Source organism: Panulirus ornatus, chromosome 33 (genome assembly GCF_036320965.1).
Source record: "Panulirus ornatus isolate Po-2019 chromosome 33, ASM3632096v1, whole genome shotgun sequence".
In the NCBI taxonomy this organism is placed as follows: domain Eukaryota; kingdom Metazoa; phylum Arthropoda; class Malacostraca; order Decapoda; family Palinuridae; genus Panulirus; species Panulirus ornatus.
Window position 1 is genome coordinate 18,113,006 of NC_092256.1, and position 21,750 is coordinate 18,134,755.

Below are 21,750 nucleotides of genomic sequence, written 5' to 3' on the forward strand. Positions count from 1 at the left end.
GGCTTTACTGTCTCATTGCTTAGAATTCTAGAATTACTGAGAGTTAGAGTTGAAAGTCATATGTGGTAAAGACATGCAGATACAGATATCTTTTTAGATGTTATGAAAAAGTGGAATGTGTGCAATAAATGTTGATATGTTTGGTCACCGAACTATCCACAGCCAGATTGTAAGAACTAACAGCGTTACTTTAGATATTTCAGAATACCTAACATTTTGAAATATTTTCCACAGGTCCGCCATTACAGCGTGATCAGTTTATGATGTTACTTCACGGACTTGATACCATTTTAATTCGTGCAAATTACTGGAGCAACTCAGTTGAAGCCAGGTAAAACTTAAGTTCATAATTGTGATATGTCTTACTGACCTTTCTTGTATATTGCTCTTTGGCACCTTTTTGCAGCATTAAAGTATTTAGAGATTTTGATTCTTCAGTTACCCTGTCAAAACTACCAGCATTGATTTAAGTTTACAGGAGCATGATGAAATATGTAGAGGTGTAGGATATCATTCATATGGAAATAATAGAAGTAGGGATGCAGTAGTAGGTCATCATATCTTGCAGGGCATGCAGCCTATATCACATGATTTTTCATGAAAGGAAAACTTTGAATCATGAATTTGTTTGATACATATGAATGTTTTTTATCACATTGAATGCTCTGATGTGTCCATTAATCGAACTCACTCTTAGGTTGTATAATGTGAGCATTGATGTCCCAACTGCTGACTGGCCTGGACCTGCTGCAAGGCCAGCTCTGTCTGTGGAACTTTGCCAGTGTCCACTCAATTATGAGGGTATGTAATGATAGTTATAATTGGTTAATGTCTTGTCATGAGATTACAAGGCATTTTTTTTCATCTACTACAAGTTGTTACCAGGTTAGTTTAAAATCTGTTAAAAAGGATGCAAGTAGAGTTCAGATTTACAGGTTCTCAGAAACCTGCCATAGGAGGAGGAGGAGGAGGAGGAGGAGGAGGAGGAGAATGTATATTCTTCCCTCATAAATTTGGCAACTGCAACTTTGATAATTCATGCACTCATATTGAACTTTTGTTTTCTTGCTCATGATTGGTTAGATCATGGATATATTTGAACCGTGCATTCAAAAGGCAAAAATATTATTTTGAAAACTAAGACCATGGATGTAGGCACTGCTCAGAAAAAAGTTTTGTCAAACCCAGGGCTCTCTGTGCCCAGATGTGTTGTCTGTCCAAACAAGGACTTTTCTTTGGGGCTCACTCAGTGAGAAAGGCATAACAGAATATGATGTAGCATTTTACTCTTGATGACAGGAACTGGACTTAAAAGATTCAGGAAGCTTACTTATCTATCTATATCTGTCTATATTTCTGACTCCTGTTCCAATTGGAACTCCCTCAGAGGAGTGGCCATGGCAATAGTCACCATAACAAGTGAACTCCATTGCCGCTCCTTAGCCTTTAGTGCCTCACACTCAACAGGCCACTGGCAGAGGGCGACTCTAGTGCAGTGTTTGCAGAGGCTCTTGCCTATTGTTCCTAATGACTATTTCTATCTACTGCTTCTACAAACTACTTCTACCTAATGCTCCTGCCTTTATGTTCCTACCTACTGCTTCTGTTTACTGCTCCTACTATTTTGCCAAAAGGCAGGGCTAGTGCATAGTGCTCACTGCAGGAAAAACTAGAGTTATGAAGAATGAATTGTGTAGTTAAGTATTGTCAAGTCGTACATATGACAAGGAGATATTGTATGTTTGTGGATAGAATGCCAGTAGTCCATGTTTTAGTGAGGCAGAAAGAAAAGACATCTCCCTGGGTTAGAAGAGTGCAACTTGAATTCCACTGAAGTGCTGGCTCATTAAGCGGATGTCACTAACCCTTCCGATACCCTGGTGGGTAGTACTGGTGATGTACCTGATAGTATGTGAACAACAGGTATATTTGCTCAACAGCATATACTGGCAGAGTGTTGTAGGAGTTCTGATGGAAATATGTTATCTTATGTTCTACATTTTCCAAAAGAAAGAGGAAGGTGCACACTTGGTCTGATTTTCAGAATTGTTCCTATTAGCTTTGAAATTTGCATGTGTATCTATATGTTATTGAATGCTAATTAAGTTTGGAAATATATACCTCATAATTTGAAAGTATTTTGTGTGAAAGTAATGACAATTTGATATCACATATCTTAGTAACCCACAGAATATCAGAATGCATAGTAATATGTTACTTGGGCATTTCCTTTCCTGTTCATTTTCTCTCTCATATTGAATATATTTCCTCTCTCAGTTCAGAATACTGGAACATCCTAGAATAGGGAAGCTATAATCTACTTAAATTTGATTTTGCTAAAATGCAATCTCTCTATGTCTTTAAGAATTAATAATTCCCCGCTATTTAATTTCAAAACAACAGTTCAATCCTTTAACACTGTGAATACTTTGGGCATAACCACGTTCTTCAGTCCATCTTGGAAACTTCCTGTAATTAACATTAAGTTTGCTTCCAAAAGCTGAGGATGTTGTATACATGCTGAAGTATTTTCCATGTGAGTTGCTTTTTGTATCTACAGGGGTTTTATTTTTCTTAGTTCTCTGTATAGGATATTATCCCAGGGTATGGGGAGAAAGAATTTTACTTCCATATTCCCTGTACATTGTAGCAGGCAACTAATTAGGGCAGTACATTTCAATTTCTAAAAGACTGAACAGAAGGAGCCAGACAAGGAGTACTCATCCTCCTTGAAGGCTTAGGCTGGGATGTCTATATATGTGTGTGGATGTATCTAAGATGAGAAGAAAGGAGAGATAGATAGCATGTCTGAGGGAAGAAACCTGAATTTTCTGGCTCTGAGTGAAATAATGCTCAAGGATAAAGGTGAAGAAGGGCTTGGGAATGTCTTAGGGGTAAAGTCAGGGGTTGGTGTAAGGCCAAGAGCTAAGGAAAGGGTGGCAATACTGATCAAGCAGGAGTTGTGGGAACATGTGAGAGAATGTAGGGAAGTGAGCTCCAGAATGACGTGGGAAGACTGAAGGTGGGTTATGAGAGATGGATTATTATTATTGCCTGTACACCTGGCCATGAGAAGGATGATGATGAGAGGCAAGTGTTTTGGTGTAGGTGAGTGAGTTTGTCAGCAGTGTTTATGATAGAGATGGGGTATGGTGATGGGTGATTTTAATGCACGTGTAAGTAATGTGGTAACTGTAGGAATAATGTGGGCCATGGGATATTCTGTTGGGTGCATGGGAACCTTAAACAGCTTATGGAGTTGTGTGCTGGAAAAAAGAATGGTGATTGGGAATACCTGTTTATAAAAGAGGGACAAACTTATGTATACTTTGATGTGAAGGAAAGACTGTAAGAGTGGATTATTGGATTACATACTGATTAATAGGTGTGCAAAGTAGAGTCTGTAGGATGTGAATGTGTTTAGGGGAGCAGTTAGTAGGATGTTTTACCATTACCTGTTAGTGGTAAGGGTTAAGATTTGTGGTGGTTTTTGGAAGAGAGGAAATTGTATGAGTGGGAAGAGGTTCGTGAAAGTAATGAGCTTGGAAAAGAGATGTGTTTAAAGAATTACCTAGAGAGGTTAGTTGTAGAATGACAAAAGGTGAGAGTAAGCAAAGGAAGGGGAGTGGATGAGGAATGGGAAATATTTAGGGAAACATTGCTGGCATTCAGAAGCTCGGAGAAGGACAGATGAGAAAGTGTAATGATTGGTGGAGTGACAAAGTATGGTTGCCAGTGAAAGAGAAGTGAGAGGTATATGGGTGGTAGTTACAGGGAAGGAGTTCAAGTGATTAGGAGTTGTACAAGAGAAAGTGGCTGGAAGTCAAGAGGAAGGCAAAAGAGATGAAAAAGAGGGCAATTAGAGTTGAGGTGAGTGATTATCCATAAACTTCAGGGAGGATGAGATGTTTTTGATGAAGGTTAATAGTGTGTGAATTGTATGAGGACAAATGGAAATATCAGTGAAAATGGCTAATAAGAAAGTATTAACAGGTAGAGATGAGATGAGGAAGAGATGGAGTGAGTATTTTGAAGGATTATTAAATGTGTTTGATGACGAGGTGGCAGAGGTAGGTTGTTTGGATCAGGGAAGTGTGCGAAATGAGAGATTCATGGAAAGTGGTTTGGTAAAGAGAAAAGAAGTGCATAAGATGAAATGTGGCAGGGTGCCTAGAGTAGATGGTATTGCAGTTGAATTTCTTAGAAATAGGGGTAACTGTGTTGTTTATTGGTTAGTTAGGATTTGCAGTGTATTCATGGGTTAGGTGCCTAAGGATTAGCAGAATGGATGTGTAGGTATAAGTATAGGTATAAGTTTGTTCGGTGTTCTTGTTAAGTTGTTTGGGAAAGTGGTGACTGAGAGAGTACAAGTAGAGGATGTGAGGATCAGGTGTTTGCTTTGAAGAATGTGTGAAAAATACTTAGAAAATCAAAAGGATTTGTGTGTGACATTTATGGATTTGGAAAAAGTATATGATAGGTTTAATAGAGATGCTTTGTGGAAGTTCTTATGGACATATGGTGAGGAAGGAAATCTACTAGAATCTGTGAGAATCTGTGTATGAGTAGGAAGAGCGGAGAGTGAGTGGTCTAGTTGAAGGATGGTCTCTGGTAGGGGTATGTGATATCACCATGGCTGTTTGATTTATTCATGGATGGGGTTGAAAGGGAGGTAAATGTAGGGGGCTTGGAAAGAGGGGCAAGTATGCAGTGTGTTGGGGTGAAGGGGGATGGCTGGGAAGTGAGTCAGTTGCTGTTTGCTGATGACACAGCACTGGTGGCACATTTGAGTGAGGAACTGCTGGGTGGTGACTAAGTTTGGAAGAGTATGTGAAAGGAGTAAATTGAGAGTAAATGGGAATGTAGATCAGAATATTATGATTAGCAGAGCAGAGAGATGGGTTGCTTGGGGTGTGAGTTTGAGTGGAGAATATTTGAAATGAGTGAAGTGTTTTAGATACCTGTGATTGGACATTGCATTGAATGGAACCATGCAAGCAAATGTGAATTATCGGATGGGTAAGGGGGCGACAGTTCTTAGAGCTTTGAGGAGTGTGTGGGAAGAGAAGTTATTGTTTGGGAGGGCGAAAATGAGTATGTTTAAAGGTATGGTAGTCCCAACAATGTTGTCTGTTTGCAAGGCATGGACTGTAGATGAGAGTGTTTGGAGGAAGATGGATGTGATGGAAATGTAATGTATGAGGACTCCATCCACTTTAGATGGATTGATTATCTAAGCCAGTCTTTCTTCATTCATCCTTCCATGTGTCCAAACCATTTCAATACACCCTTGTCAGCTGTCAATCAAACTCTGTTTACTAACACTCTTCTCTCTTACATTGTCATTCCTTAAAGATCAATCAGCCTCACCCCATATATTCTTACCCCATCCCCCTTCTTTGATCAACCCCCCCTCACATCTCATACTATCCTTTGATATTTAATTTCCAACACATCTATACTTCAACTTCCTTTAACTTAGATTTTTCATTCCTTTTGGGGTTCAGTCTCACTTGATTTGATTTAAGATTCAGCTGTGTATTTACTATGTCGGTAAAAGTTTATGTTTAATGTAGCAAAAAAACTTCATCTATTTATCTATCTATCTAACGGTCTATCTATCTATTTATGTCTCTGATGTCCATTCCCTCTAAAAACTCCCTGAAGGAGGTGGCCACAGCAATAGTCTCCATCACAGTTCATCGCTGGTAATAATGTGCTGCCATTGCAGGTTCATCATGTGAAGATTGTGCTAATGGCTATTACCGTGCGCAGCGTGGTCCCTATGGTGGTTACTGTGTGCCATGTCAGTGTAATGGTCATGCTGATATTTGTGATAAAGAGACTGGAAAATGTTTGGTAGGTTTTGTGTCATTGATATATTCAAACCTTAGTACATTAACACTAAATGAATTATTTATATTTTGCACATAGCATTTAAATGAAATTTTAACTGAAACCTTGTCTAAGTAGGGCTCAGATTCTAATTGAAGTATTTGATGTAATAGTTTAGTAGATTGTATTTTGCCATATTTTTAGAAAGAAGGGGAATTTGCATGGTTTGATAAAGCTTTGTAATGAGAGAATATATGAAAATACTCTGATTAAAGCTTTGATTTATTGTTGCTCAGCTGTTTCAGTTTGTGTTGTGTGAGGTGCATCATGTGATGAAAATTTTTTTTTAGTTTGGTTCCATCTTACAACATTTGACATACTGTAGAGGACTGTTCACTTTATCTTAGATGATTGGTTTAACTGTAATTAATTTTTAGATCCTCATTTTATGTTTCATATGATGAGAGAAAATTACAAAGCAGATTGTGAACTTTACTGAATTTTACTTTCATATGGAAGAGGTGCTTTATATACCTGGGATTGGAAGTGGCATCAGATGGACTTAAGGGGGCTGAATTGAATCATAAGGTGGAGGAGGGTGCATTAAGGAGCATGCGGAGGGAGAGATCATTTTATGTTCTGGCAAAGATGGTTGAGCTTAGTTATCATAGTCCTGACATAGTTGAATGAATGTGAGTCATGGGCATTAAACACAGAAGAAAGGAAGAAAATGGACATGTTGAAAATAGAATGGCAGAGTTTGTTATGTGATGTGATGCATGTTGAACATGTACAGAATGATTATGAGGAGAGGTTTGGTAGTATGTGATCTGGCTGAGCAGGCTGACCAGGGTGTGCTGAAATGGTTCTGGCATGTGAAAAAGATGATCAAAGAAGGTCTAACAAAGAGGATCTCTGTATTAAAAGTGGATGGAGCATGGGGAAAGGGATAGATCTAGGAGATGGAAGGACAGAGTGAAGGCAATGTTCCATCAATAGGGAGAACCTTGTATCTCTTGCAGGTCATAAAAAATGGTTGAAGGAAAAGGAGCAGGTGGATGGAAATCCTTCCCTCTTTTGATCATGCTTTCTAAGAGTAGAAACAAAAAGGGGGAGTTGAGGAGTTTTTTCATAATTCTTAGTTCATTGTGCTTCATAGAAAAAGACAAAGCAGCATGAAACTATTGTAAGAACTATTCCTAACACTACACACTAGGAGGAAAGATACTGAGTTGCTATGAACTTAAGAAATGCTAGGTGCAGTTAGGTCTAAGGGTATCATTGAGGATGAAAGATGGCAATGGAGGCATGGCATTTATGATAAAGATGGGCCTGTGGCTGACATATGAATTTAGGTTGCAACAAAATGTTAATCAGTCCTTGAAATTATTAAGATTAGTTTAGCTTGAGAGTAAGTTTGCTAAGAAGGATGGATCATAGATGGAAATACAGGAGATGATACTAAATGCAAAAAACAAGTGATATAATTGTTGCCATTCTTTTGCATTCAAAGTAAGATGAGGAATTAAAAAAAAGTTGTAACTATGAACACAGGGAAGGAGAGTCAAGAGGCAGAGGTGGTTGAAATGTGAGTAGCATATACTAATGCAGAGGGTTTTATGAAATTGAAGTGAGTGGAAGGAAAACTTTCAGTACAAGAAACACACCTAAGGTAAAACATAAGCAGATATAAACCGGCTAGAAGTGAGGAATGCTCCAGAAGTGGATGGGGTTACAGCAGAAATGTTGAAAGAGTGGCGGTGGAATGATATTGAATTGGATGATAGTCAGAAAGAAGCAGAATTATTGAGAGATCAGCTTACTGAAAGTACCAAGTGGTGATTTGCTGAAGTGGTTCAGGTATTTGGAGAGGATGAGTGAAGAGAGAATCTCAAAAAGGATCTATATGTCAAAAATGGAGAGAGAGAGTAAGGTGAAGTACAGACCTATGAGTACATACAAAGAGATTTTGTTTCAGTCAGGCCCAGAGTGTAGCACTTACTATGTGATATGATTGATGTACAGTGCTGTTGTCTTTTGCCTCTGTTTTATCTATAATCATCAGTAATTGGTTGATGGGGTACATCGTCGAACCACACATACAATTTTATTTTGAAGGTTTTGATGATCACTCAGTGCATATTCCGTATTTCACTGGATGGAACTTTGAAGTTTCCATCTTTCTTGCAGGGCATTCATATATTAGTTAATTTCTTTCCACTATATTCACAGGTGTGCATACAAATTTAATCACTTTGAGTACCTTTAAGTATGTAAGACAAGCTTTTGCCAAAAGGCAGGGCTAGCACATAGCCCTTATTGGATGTTTTGCTTGGTGAAAATAGAAGTCGAGGTAAATCATGGACTAGTCTGTGGAACATAGCAGTTTATGGTAATCTGTGTTTAGGTTCAGTACACATGACGCTATAGATTAGATTTGTGCAAATAATGCCATTGATTTTTGCCCCTGAATACCCTTCTAAAGCAGGAAAGAGAGGTACATAGATGTGAAAAAAAAAAATTGTTTTTGCAGAATTGTCTTCACAACACAGTTGGTGACCATTGTGAAATGTGTGCCCCTGGATACCATGGAAAAGCCACGCAAGGTACTCCATATGACTGCCTCATCTGTGCCTGCCCTATGCCATCAATTACAAACAAGTAAGTCTAGGAAAGATTCTTCCTCTGCCATTTTACCCTTAATATGGGTTGAAGAATTTATAATCCAGATAGAGAGATAGAAAGAATGTAGGTAATATAGAAGTTTAGTTATATATGGATTGCTTTTCCAGTAAGCAATTTAGGTAATGATTGTAAACATAAACCACCAGTGTGTCTTTTTTCACTCGTTGCTTGAGCTTTGGATGTCTTGGTCAGAGCAGGATATTTTCAGCTGTTATGCACAATATATTCATAGAACTTTACAAATTTAGGTACAACTTATTGTTATGCAGGTCAGTGTTGCTGACTTTTAATCCACTCCCCAGTATAGGCAGATGTCATGCAGCTTACTGAGTTTATCCTTCCTTTATATGGTGAATGAATGGTACCACTTTCAGTATGTGTAAAGCATCACAGTAGTGGCAGTTCACCTTGCCGACATAGGGACATTTCCTTTACAGATGGAGCTAGACAGCTTACCAGTAAGGATAAGGTCACCAGCAGACCAATGCTCCTTTTTCATGAAATTTTCTCGAACCCAGTTCCAGCCCACAAACTAGAAATCATTCATGAGTTACTCCATTCATTCATTTTCTTCCTTTATTTTACTGTGTATGCTACGTGTACCTTGTGTGCTCATGTGTCCCCACCACTGGTTAGACCAGGCAATACTCAGCAGGTAGTTGCATCATGTGATTACTGTGTGGCCATTAGCAACTTAAGGGTGGGTTGTTTTGGCAACTGTTTCTTTTCCAATAACCATAACCTTGCACTTTTTATAAGACAGGTTTTTCACTGCCTCAAAAACTTGTTGATACTTTTCCTTGTCTCTTCTTTTTCCCTATTATTAACCTCTTTACATATCATAACTGGTGCCCACAACTTAAAAACAAAATGTTTTAGTGGCATAGTATGTTCATATTGATGCATTTTTATTATGTGTGTTCATATAGAGTAAACAGTTTTTGCTTACATTCACATAACAGAGTTAGACTGATTGCATAAGTTTTCTCAGCCTATTTGGTAAGGTGTTATGGTATAGTTTTGATTGATCATATTAAGAATAGAGTAGGAAACCTCTTTTAGCTGAAGAGCAAGTTGAAGTTAGGAATAAAAGCCACAATGGGAAGTTTTTACTTAAATTATTGTTCATGGATTATACCCGAATCCTGTTAAAGAGCTTTCATAATAAACTTAATGCTGTAGATAAGAGTAAATTGTGGTATGAGTGATTGGTATGAAATGAATGTGTGTCAAGACTGTGTAATGTCACCATAGTTGTTTAGTGATTTTATGGATGTATGATTACATGACATGAAAGTGAGGTTGGGTGATAATGGTGATGATGATCAGTCTCTTTATTATGAAAGATAGTTGTGAAAATTGTTTTTTTATAAGTTGAAGCCACTGTCTTGTATGTTATTCATAATGTTCTTTTATTATTCCAGTTTTGCTGAAAGTTGTGATTTCTTAGATGATGGATACTCAATTAGTTGTGATTGCCAAGATGGGTACATTGGGGAACGATGTGAGCGCTGTGCTTCAGGTTATTATGGTCAACCTGAAATTCTAGGCAAGTGTCTAGTAAACAAGTAAGATTGATGTAGAATAGTTCCAAATTTATATCTTCTAAAAGAAACCTAACCTTTCATCTGCTTTGATATTTGTCATTACTTCAAACAGATATATTCACACAGAACTTTATTCAATTTATGGTTGATGATTTCCATAAATATTATCGCTCCTAAGAAGGGCATTGTATGACATTGTATATGAGTTGAAGGATCATAGAAAATCATATTGAATGTGATAGCAGTTATCAAAGTGCTTTATCCATGTTGATGAAATTTTCATGTTTTAGATGTAGCAGTTCCCTTGTTTTTGTCCTTTACACTCAAAACGTTATCACCTTTCCTTTCCCACATTTGTATTTTATGAAATTAACGGTATAAAACTTAAATTTGTTGTGTAATGTTTAATGGAAGATATATATAAAGTCACCATTTTCCCCCAGTCAGTAGGCCGTTATAAAGCTGGAAGGAAATAGAAAGTTAGTGAATATCTTGTTGTATTGAATGCATTAAAAGAATAATCATGTTATATGAATTGGGTCTTTTTTACAGGTGACAAATGTAAGCCATGTGAATGCAGTGGTAACATAGATCAGAGTGATCCATTTGCTTGTGATGACATTAGTGGACGTTGTTTGAATTGTCTTAACAACACCTATGGCTATTCCTGCGAACGATGTGCTCCAGGATTTTATGGCGATGCCATTAGCTTGAAGAACTGTGAAAGTAAGTATGGTTATTTATTTCTTTTATTACTTCTTTTAGTGGGATCTGAGTTCCTAAGTAGATTACAGAGGATTATTTTCTCCTTAACATATTCATGTTTAAGTGAATATGATGCATGATAATAAGTTGATAAGGAGAATATGTTGGATTAAGGTAGAAAGGATTAGAATTTTGAGGAGATGGCTGGTATTATGGGAGGTAAAAGTTAAGGAGTATATTTGGGAGAGGACCCAGGAAGATGTGTGATGGGATGGTGCATGCTACGGAGGTGTGTTTGGGTAGGACAGTTTTAATTCCTCTTTCTTTTCTCTTGGCTCCTCTCTCCTAGGGTGGATGAGTTGGAGGGGTAATGAAGAGTCAGAGATACAGATGAACAGATAGACAAATAAGAATGATCTTTTTTAAAAGAATCCCTTTCTGTCTATTTCTCCATCTGTTATTCTGTTCTGCCTATCTGTCTATCTTTCTATCCTTATATCTATCTGTCTGCCTTTATATGTATTTCTGTCTGTGTCTTTTTTCTATTTATCAATATATCTGTGTATCTATCTTTGTGTCTGTCTGTTTGTCTGACTGTTTGTTTCTGTCTGTCTGTCTGTCTGTTTATCTGTCTGTCTAAGGCAGTAGAAGCAATTAGATAAAAGGAAAATAAAAAGAATTATGCTACAAACAAGTCCATTAATAGATGAAGATATTTTCATATCCACATAGTTTAAATTTTGTGCATTTTGTATTTATTTATTTTGTATTTTTTTGTAATTCACTCTTTTTCACACCTTGATATTTGTCTTTAATATCTTAAGTATTTCAATTTTCTTAAGTTTTTATTGTTATCAAAGAACTGTCTTCTCATATTATACTTAAAGCTCATTTTTTGAAGCATGCATGAAGATATCTAATATTTTCAATTCTTTATTTTCTATGATTCTATTATTCAGTCAGCACAGCTGTTAAAAGTATACTCTTCAATAAAGGTAATGTATGAACTATGTAAGAAGGATGGGATAATCAAATAGGATAATCAAATACCCAAATGCTTTGTGTCATATGGAGACAGGAAATGTGGGGATGTCTATTTATAGCACAGTCAGACTGGCTGTCTGCCAAACTCAACTCTAGGCATCTGTACCACATATGTAGTTTTAGGTACTTTTAGCTAGCAACTCAATAGACTCATTGTAGTTCCCCTCATATATTTATTTGATTACCCCTCACAGCCTTTTAGATATATTTTTATAGCTCACTGTACAGCTCATTTTAGCTCGTTTTCACCTCCCAGTCCAGTTTACCCCTGATGATGATTAAAACTTTGTCTTATTCTGACATATCCCTATCACTTTACTTATTACCTGACAGTACTCCACTCATTACCTCATTATCTAGTGTTTCATATTCCGACTTACCAGTTTTATTCTTCTCAGTACCTCAGCCTGATTTTTCTGATTACCCACTTACTTGCTCTGCTTCAGTTAAGCATACAGTAGTCAGTGCCTTTGTAACTTACATTGCAGTCATATATATACTCTCACCTCATTTTTATATCCTTACATCCTGGTGTTTCTCATTCTTCACACATACCAGGTTTTTCTTACTACTATGATGACTCAGAGTTTATGTGCATCCTTACACCTAAATGCCACTCATTACCATGCATTTCCTTACCTAGTTGTTTCTTAGTCTATCTCACTGCAGTATTCTTACTGTGTTATACTTTATTTCTCATTATATATTTAAGTCATTAATTTTCATTACTGCATGCATCTGTGTTTTCATGATCTAATGCTTTGTAATTCCATATTGTCTCATACTTTAGCATTTTTCAATACCTCACATTGTTGTTCCTCATTGTATCATATATCCATATTTTTTTTTTTTTTTTTTTTAACTATTCGCCATTTCCCGCGTTAGCGAGGTAGCGCTAAGAACAGAGGACTGGGCCTTTTTTGGAATATCCTCACCTGGCCCCCTCTGTTCCTTCTTTTGGAAAATTTAAAAAAAAACGAGAAGGGAGGATTTCCAGCCCCCCGCTCCCTCCCCTTTTAGTCGCCTTCTACGACACGTAGGGAATACGTGGGAAGTATTCTTAATCCCCTATCCCCAGGGATATCCATATTATATCTTTTTAACCATTTATATGTTAAAATACCTTTCACTCTGTAATGTAATTGATACAAACAATGAGGAGTTCTGTATTCTCTTTGTCTTTCTGTTTGTCTGTCTATCCATCTGTCTATTTATTTATTCACTCATCTGTCTGTCTGTCTGTCTGTCTTTCTGTCTTTATTTGTCTGTAAGACATTAAGTCAGTCTCTCTTGCTGTGTCTCTGTTTGTCTGTTTGCATCAATCCATTCCTGCTTTCATGGGATTCATCAGTTATTTTCAGCCTCTTTTTTTCTGAATGTAATAAATCTTGATTCTCTGAAAGTGCTATTATTTCTTTCTTCAGTACTCTGTCTTTTATCTTGCACTATATATTGTAACTCTTTAGTAATTTGAAACATATCATGTCTAATTTATAACAAAAGTTTTTTCTTTTAAGAGTGGAAAAGAACATTAAATGTCAGATTATATTTTTAGCATTGATGGCACAAAGCATGGAAGTGTGCCAGCAGGCATACAGTTGTGAATTGCCAGATACTAGGATATTGTCACCTATACCCAAATTTGTTTGACCTTATTTTCTAATCTTCTGGGTGAAACTGAATGCATCATTTATAATCTCAAATTCTTGTTTCCAGGTAAACAAAAACTATTATTGATTTGTTTCATATTAATAATTAATAACTAATCACTAGGTGGTCTTGCTCTTATAATGTGCAACCAGGCTATCTCAGTGTCTTGCGTGCTGTAGAGAGGCGATGAGCATGTTACGTTACTATGTATTATTACTCTTAGTGGGCATTATTGTTTGTGAATACTGCAGTCCAACTTATGGCTTTTCAAGGAACAAACATCATTCAAGGCCTGGCTCCAATGCCTGCTCAGAATCAACAAGATATGTTCACTCCAGAACTTCATCACGATATGCATCCCACAGACCTTTAGATGACTACAGAAGGCAGTTTGGAAGTACACTCCAAGGGCATAATATTAGCTCTTTTACCTCATCCTCAAGTGTACGGCATCCTGGAAGTGGAGGGACTGCCTGGAGATATAGAAATACAGGGCAGGACAGGCATTCTTGGACTCAAGATTACTCTGGTTATGGTCATGAAAAATTTAGAAACCCTACTCAGGAAGCAAGATATCATTATGGCCAAACTCATACTGTCCAGATAACAACAGTTCCTCCACTGACTGAATCATCATCTGGCTTCACTCATTATACAACACTGCATAGACATGGCCAAAATCGTGGCCAAGGCAGGAGCCATCGACCTAATCGATATCCTGCTCCTCAAGGACGTGAACAGGGTAGATTTGGAAGGAAGAAGCAGCCTATAGCTGGGGAGGGATATGGAGAGGCATACCTTGAGTGGTCCGAGTATGGTGTAGGTGAGATTACTGAACATTATCTCTGTGTCTGATGTGTGAAGAATAGTTGACTCATGAATGTAGCTTTTGCTCTGATTGATATATTAAGTGCAGCAGATGAAAGGAAGTTACAATGAGAACATTACAGATACTGTATTGATATACTTAGTAGTAGATAGTTTGATATTTTTTTCACTAGATTTCTGAAAGTCATTCTTAAACAGATTTTTTATTAAATATATTAGTGTGCATACATTGTTTTTCAGATTTAGTGAATGAAATATTTCTAATTGGACCACTAGAAGGTAACATAGAAAAATTATTACATTTATAAATGTTACAGTGTGAGGAGACTTATTCACTTCTTTAATGCTCTTGCATGACCCTAGGTTGTGAATTGGAATTTGGAAATCACTGAAATAAGTTTGGCTGTTGGGACCCTACCACTCTCCTCTGAAAATTTGAATCATTTCATGTACTTTTATGCTACATGCCTGTAAAGTCTTGTGACTTTTTCAGTAAAGTCTCGAATGAGTCCTCCATGCCATTTCCAGTAAATCTGAAAATCTTATGATGAGAATTTATGCACCAGATGCACATAGCTTATAGTCAAAAGTACTAAGAATAAATGGGAAGAGAAGGCACTTAGTTTAGAGTTTTTATCCAGATAGTTGGAAATGAATGAAGGCAGACAGTGTGAATTGTGTGCATGGGTATATATGTATGTGTCTGTGTGTGTATATATATGTGTACATTGAGATGTATAGGTATGTATTTTTGCGTGTGTGGACGTGTATGTATATACATGTGTATGGGGGTGGGTTGGGCCATTTCTTTCGTCTGTTTCCTTGCGCTACCTCGCAAACGCGGGAGACAGCGACAAAGCAAAATAAAAAAATAAAATAAAATAGTTGTTACTTAACTCAGGCATTTATACTCATTTGATTTGTCCACATCTGCTCAGCCCAAGAGTTTATGAATTTGATATGGATAATGGATGAGCAGGCAAGCTGAATTTTAGAGGAGTTTATGGAAGTGGGGAGAAAGATGAAAATGAGTAGGTAATGTGGTAAAGAGTACGACTGTGTGAGAGATGAAGGATATTATGATGGCAAGAAGGTGAGAAGACACTGAGAGAGAGAAATTTGGATTGGGAATGAAATGGTGATGAAGAGGAAAGGTTTATGTTGAGAGCTGTCTGTCTATCTATATATCTATCTATCTACATCTCTGATGCCTATTCCCTTCAGGAACTCCCTCAGAAGGGTGACTATGGCAAAAGAGTCTCCATAACTGGTGAACTCCAGTACCCCTTCCTAGCTTTTAGTTCCTTACCCTTAACTAGCAACTGGCTAAGGGCAACTCTGTCACATTGATTTCAGGGACTTCTGCCAAATTTTTGTAATGTCTTCTTCATAATGCTCCTGCCTACTGCTCATACCTACCATCTAGTGGTGATGAAATGGTCAGAAAGGGAGTGAGCAAATCAAGTAGGTTGACAGGGGTAGCTTGGTCAATGGATGGTATAAATGTTAATGAAGGAAGCAAGATGGAGACAATAGGTGCAAAGTGGGGATGAAATGGTCAGAAAGGTAGTGAGCAAATCAAGTTGGTTGACAGGGGTAGCTTGGTCAAGGGATGGTATAAATGTTAATGAAGGAAGCAAGATGGAGACAATAGGTGCAAAGTGTTGGAGAAGTACTGTGAAATTATAGGAATAAGCTTTTATGAAACTTAATGGTTAATCAATTTTTAACTATGCTTTTTAATATTAAGCCTTCCTTAGAGTTGGTAAACATTTACTGGGAACCACCTGAAAGCTTGCAAATCTGATGTTCTGGTAACTTTATAGATGTTTATGGAATTGTACCATGGTTCATGAGGCAAATATAGTAATCCCTACAATAAGTTGAAATACAATAATGGAAGCAATTGGAAAAGCATTATTTATTTTCTTTCTCTTTTTCCTCTCAGGCTGTACGTGCAATGAGTGCGGTACCCGAAATTGTCAGCACTTTTCTGGTGTGTGTGAATGCTATGATAATGTCATTGGAAACCAGTGTGACTTTTGTGCTCCTGACCATTGGGGATTTGCTTCTTGCCAGGTAAGGAAAACTGTGTATATATCCTCTGATTGAATTTTTTTTCTGTGATGGGTGGTTGGGTGCTTCTCTAAGTAAGTACTCAGTTTTGGGGATCCCATTGGTATTCCCAGCAGACCATGGTTCACAGTCCTGAATGATATTATTAATAGGAATCTCTCATTTACTATCACTTCTTTACATCTGAAGATGAGTGTTACAAAGGACTGTACCTGCAAAAATATGAGCTCTTTGCTGTTAGTTATTGAATTCAAGTTGGATGGGCATAGAATGAGTGTAAAAGTTGCATGTGCATCATTGACAGGGATGGGCAGTCTGTGCAAAAGGAGTTTGAATAGGGAAGATAGAAGTTTTGAAGGAGGTTAGGCAGTTAAGAGCAACATAAAAGTGGTAGTAGGAAAGTATAAGTTAAAAGCAAAATAATGCAAGGAGAAGGTGGAGTTTTGAATTGAAAAATTTGTGAATAGGAAAAAATTTAATGTCAGGAGTGCAAAAAAACTTCCTGTAGGAACACTTTTTGCAGCTCTAATGTATGTGTGTAAGGCTAATACTTTTATAGGTACAAATGGTAAAATTTTGGGGCAGAAGAGATGAATAACCTGCATAATAAAGAATGAATTAAGATGTGAGAAAAATGCTTTGGTGTGAATACACAGTACCCAGCTGTGTAGTAGGTACTGTTATCTCATTGTTCAGTAAAATTATTTAACCTTTGAAAGACTGATATGATAGCATAGATAGTATGAATTTTTATTTCTCAATTGTCCAGGGATGTCAGCCTTGTGAGTGTGAAGCAGCATCTTTGAGTAGCCAGTGTGATGAAGGCACAGGACAATGTCAATGCAGAAGTGGAGTTACTGGCCAACGTTGTGACCGATGTAATCCAGGCTACTGGAACTATACTCAGTATGGATGCCAAGGTGAGTTTATAATACTTTTTATTTTTACTGTGGAAGGTCTTTATATTACAGTAACCTCATTCTCTTGCACTACAATAGGTTGGAATTTATGATAACCGGAACTATACTCATTATGAATGCCAAGGTGAGTTTTTTATGCTTTGTATTTTTAATATGGAAGGTCTTTATATTACAGTACAACCTCATTCTTATGCACTACAATAGGTTGTGATTTATGATAAGTTGAAGAAAAATATTCTCTTAATAAATTTCCAATGGATGGTACCCTTAAGAAAAAAATTAGAAAATATGTAATCTTATTTGGATAGTAAGGATTATGAAGTGCTGAAATAGATAGCTTTCTTAATGTAAATGATATAAATTGAAATAAGGAAAATGTTTTGCAAACATTGAAATGTTGTTTTGCATGCAGGTATTTAGATTAGCGAGTGATATTGGTGATGGGTTATATTGTTAGATATCAAAATTTGTGGATGATACTAAGCTGGGAAATAAATCTACGCCTGAAAATGAATGTTTGTTAACTTCAAACTGACACAGAAAAGTTGATGGACCCAGATTATGGATGGCAAATAAGAAACAGTACTGATAAGTGCAGAGTTACATATTGGTTATAAAAACAAGAAGGCAGTTTGAAATTTGTTGAGCTACAAAAGGTAAATAAGGAAAGAGACTTTGGTATGATAATCTCTGGTGGCTTAAAACCAAGTAAACAGTGCTCAGAAGCAGTAATAGTACAAGTATGATTCTTGGATTCATAGGAGGGGCTTTTTAATTGAATGACTTCAGCTTGTTTAGTTTTGAAGAGGGAACTTTAAAAAGTGAAGTAATACAGGTTTCAGATTCAAGTGTTTGGATACAGGTATGGGTAAATGTTTTACCTCAAATGAGACCAAGTACTTTCTCTTTTGCTGAGTCATTCACATATGGAATGATGTACCAGATAGAGTGGTTGCATGTTGTGTCATAGAAATTTTTGAGAACAAGCTTGGTAGATATTTTGCTTCAAGGCCACAGCTAGCATTACCTTATTCTTGAGAAAATTTTGCAAGTTTTTCTTTTTGAAACATATGTATGCTTCTCAACTTTTACCACATTAATCTGAGTTTTGAACATCTACCAGTCACAAACAGTCTTGAAAAGAACCTGTAGTCTAATGCAGTTTGAAGTCTTCTGTATTTCTTTATATTGTTTAACTGTACCCTGTATGGCCCATACTGCTCATTATTTGGCTTGAAAGCATAAGTTCATCAATATTTTTCCCACAGTTCAAGTTTAGTTATCTCTCAATTTCTTTTCCCCTAGGGCTTTTGTGTATGTATATGTTGATATATTGTTAGTTGCCCCATGACTTATTTGTTCAAATGTCTTTCTTAGATATCATTTTACTCTCTTCTGCCCATTTGCATATTATATCCAAATTCTTTAACAGATTTTTATAGTGTTTTTCATTTCCCACTATTGTGCTTACTCCTGTTTGATGTGCAACATATCTGATTATACTTCATAAGATATGTTTTGAAAGCAATGAATAGTTTGAGGAGAACAACAGGACAAGTATGGGTGACTGAGGATAGCAGTTTAGTAAGTGGAAACAAAAAACAAAGCTGTGAAAATGAGGTGGAATGGCATTTTAGGAGACTGCTGTATTTGTTAGGCTACTAGAAGGCAAGTGTGGTGTGCTGTGGATAAGATGGTGTTTGGTGTAAAAAATTACAGTGAACTGGTTGATGAAAAAAAATAAGGTAATGAATACTTTGCCCCGGATGAATTGTAAAACTCTGGGAGTGGTTGGGATTGCACTTGAATTTCTCAAAAATTAGGGTGATATTGCTGTTGATTGGTTGATCAGGCTGTTCTACATATCTGTCCGTCTATATCTTTGATGCCCATTCCCTCAAAGAACTCTCATCGAGGGAGTGGCCACAGCAAAAGAGTCTCCACTTATCCCACTTACATACCTCCCTCACATATGCTATTCCATGCATTCTTCCAGGCTGTTCAGCATGTGTATAGCCCATGATGTGATACCAGAGGACTGACAGAGTGACAGTATATCGTCCTTGAAAAAAGGCAGTTTGAACAAAATTGATTATTTGAATTATACTGATATCAGACTGTTAAGTATGTCTGTTCAGAGGTATGGCAGAATGGCAATGGAGAGTTTGGTACTGTGTACAGCAGATTAACAAGGAGTGGCATTGTGGTTTCATCATAGTTGAATGGTGTATGAATCGCCTGTGTGCTCTGAAGAATGTGTGTAAGAAATGTCTGGGGAAAGAATGTAGCATTTATGAAGTTGGAGAAATCATTTGATAGGGTTTTCAGAGTTGCAGTATGAAAGACACCACAGATATATCAGGTAAGTGAAAGGTTACTGAATGCTGTGAAAAGTTTTACCATTTGTGTGAGTAGGGAAGGAGGAAGTTGAGTGCATCCCAGAGAAGATATGTTTGTGTCAAGGCTGTTTGATGTCAACATGTCTGTTTAATCTTTTATGGATGGGGTGGAAATGGAAGTAGAAGTTAGGTTCATGGAAAAAGTGTCAAATCTGCAGTATGGTGTTAGTGGAAGGGAGCATTAGCATGGTAGAAAGTGCATCAAAACTTCCATAATGATTGGTGGGTGGAGTAATCGTGGGTCCTAAGTGGAGTGCCCCATCTTCCTTCCAGTGGGTCAGCCTCACTGTTACCATCGATGTTTACAGAGTTGTGCTACTTGTGCACTTTGGGTATACCTGCTAGTGTGATTTTCCTGTAATCCACTCTATTTGTGTTCATAAATGTGGCATTCAAGCATATAGCAGCATCTTCTCCTACACCAGAACCAGCATTTAAAGGAAGAGAACTCTGACCATAGAAACAAAGCTAGAAATCTTATGATGTACTGGTGTTGGTTAAGGAGCATCATTGCGGTAAAAAGTGCACCAAAACTTCAGTGAGGGTTGGCAGGTAAAGTAAGCTTGGGTTCTGAGTGGAGTGTGTCATATTCCTGCTAGCAGTTCAGTTTTGCAGTTACCACTACTGTTTGTGGATCTGTGCACCTTGTATGATTTGGGTATACTTGCTTATGTGATTTTCCTTCAACATGCTGTGTTTTTGTTTGTTGATATGGTGTCCAAATGTCCAACAATCTTCTCCTAACCCAGTACCAGCAATTAAATGGAAGGGAACATCTTTGACGTAAGAAGCAAAGCTAGAAATCGTATGACAATCTGATTCTGGTAAGGGAGTGAATGTGCTTGGATGTGTTTACAACCTGGGTGAATCTACAGTCTTCAACTTCAAGAAGAATGCAAAGAAAATTAGAAGTGCTGTTGTCTCATCTCCTCCATTGTCTACCAAGGTAGCCACACAGATTAGAAATCCAGTCATGGAGAAGATGGAGAAAATGCTTTTGTTATACACATGGTATGAGATAAAGAAGAAAAGCAGCCTTAGTAACTATCAGCTCAGGTCTAAAGCTCTTAAGATTTATGAGAAGTTATGTGAAGAAGACATTTTAGTTGAGCCAGAGCTGTTTCAAGTAAGTAAATGATGGCTGGATAAATTTATTCAATGTCAGAAGCTGTATAATGTGAAGATAATGGGAAAATCCTCCATGGCTGACCGTATGAAGCTCCTGTACACAACGCATTTTTCTCTCTATGTTTATTGATTTGCTGTATGCGATTTCTCTTTGTGTGAAGTTTTTGCAGAACATTACCCCTGCTTAAAGTAAGAGATGGGTAATTTTTGAATTATTTTATATATCAAAAACTCAAATTACCAGAATTTTTATCCCAAATGGCTGATTTCCTAAGCATTTCAGATAACAGTGGTTTTACTGTATATGTATTTAACAGATGTTTACTATCCTATTGCTCTCTTCTTATTTGCAGAGTGTACATGTCGTGAAGGTTTTAGTGTAGGAGTTGGATGTGATCCCAAGACTGGCCAGTGCCAGTGTTTACCAGGTGTCATTGGAATAAACTGTGAAGGTTGCCCTTACAGGTAAAGTTCCATGATGATACCTTCAGAATACATGAACTAAAGCAAAATAGATTTGAAGTATAATTCAATTGCTGTACTCTATGACTAGTTTCATTATTTTCAACGAAATGAATTATTATTTTTTATTGACTTTTTTTTCTAGATGGGTTCTGATTGATGGTGTAGGTTGTCAAGAATGTGAAGATTGTGTACATGCACTTCTTGACACCACAGATGAACTTTCACGGCTTATTCAACCAACAATATTTGAGTTTGAGGTAATCATTGAATTCCAAAGACACTTAATCTTCAAAAAAGAAAAAAAATCACTATAATTGATCTGATGTATAAACTGTGTGATTGCCTTTTTGCTATTTATATTGTGGTATTTTCATCATCATGCATTCTGTCACAGAGCCTATCAACATAGACTCTATTGCATTTCCTACACATATGTGTTTCCTGTATCCTTAGAATTAGATAGAATTT

At 37.0% G+C, this 21,750-nt stretch overlaps 1 protein-coding gene across 5 annotated transcripts in view; it reads left to right on the forward strand.

Moving 5' to 3' along the window:
* LanA (laminin subunit alpha) overlaps positions 1–21,750 on the forward strand; it is a 119,522-nt gene that overhangs the window by 44,156 nt on the left and 53,616 nt on the right. For all 5 annotated transcript variants that reach the window (XM_071681747.1, XM_071681748.1, XM_071681750.1 and 2 more), the window contains 10 exons: positions 235–331; positions 698–801; positions 5,732–5,859; positions 8,369–8,496; positions 9,945–10,069; positions 10,620–10,793; positions 16,243–16,373; positions 17,140–17,290; positions 21,171–21,282; positions 21,425–21,539. In XM_071681747.1, the coding sequence (XP_071537848.1) occupies positions 235–331; positions 698–801; positions 5,732–5,859; positions 8,369–8,496; positions 9,945–10,069; positions 10,620–10,793; positions 16,243–16,373; positions 17,140–17,290; positions 21,171–21,282; positions 21,425–21,539 (1,265 nt within the window). The remainder of the gene's footprint in view (positions 1–234; positions 332–697; positions 802–5,731; positions 5,860–8,368; positions 8,497–9,944; positions 10,070–10,619; positions 10,794–16,242; positions 16,374–17,139; positions 17,291–21,170; positions 21,283–21,424; positions 21,540–21,750) is intronic.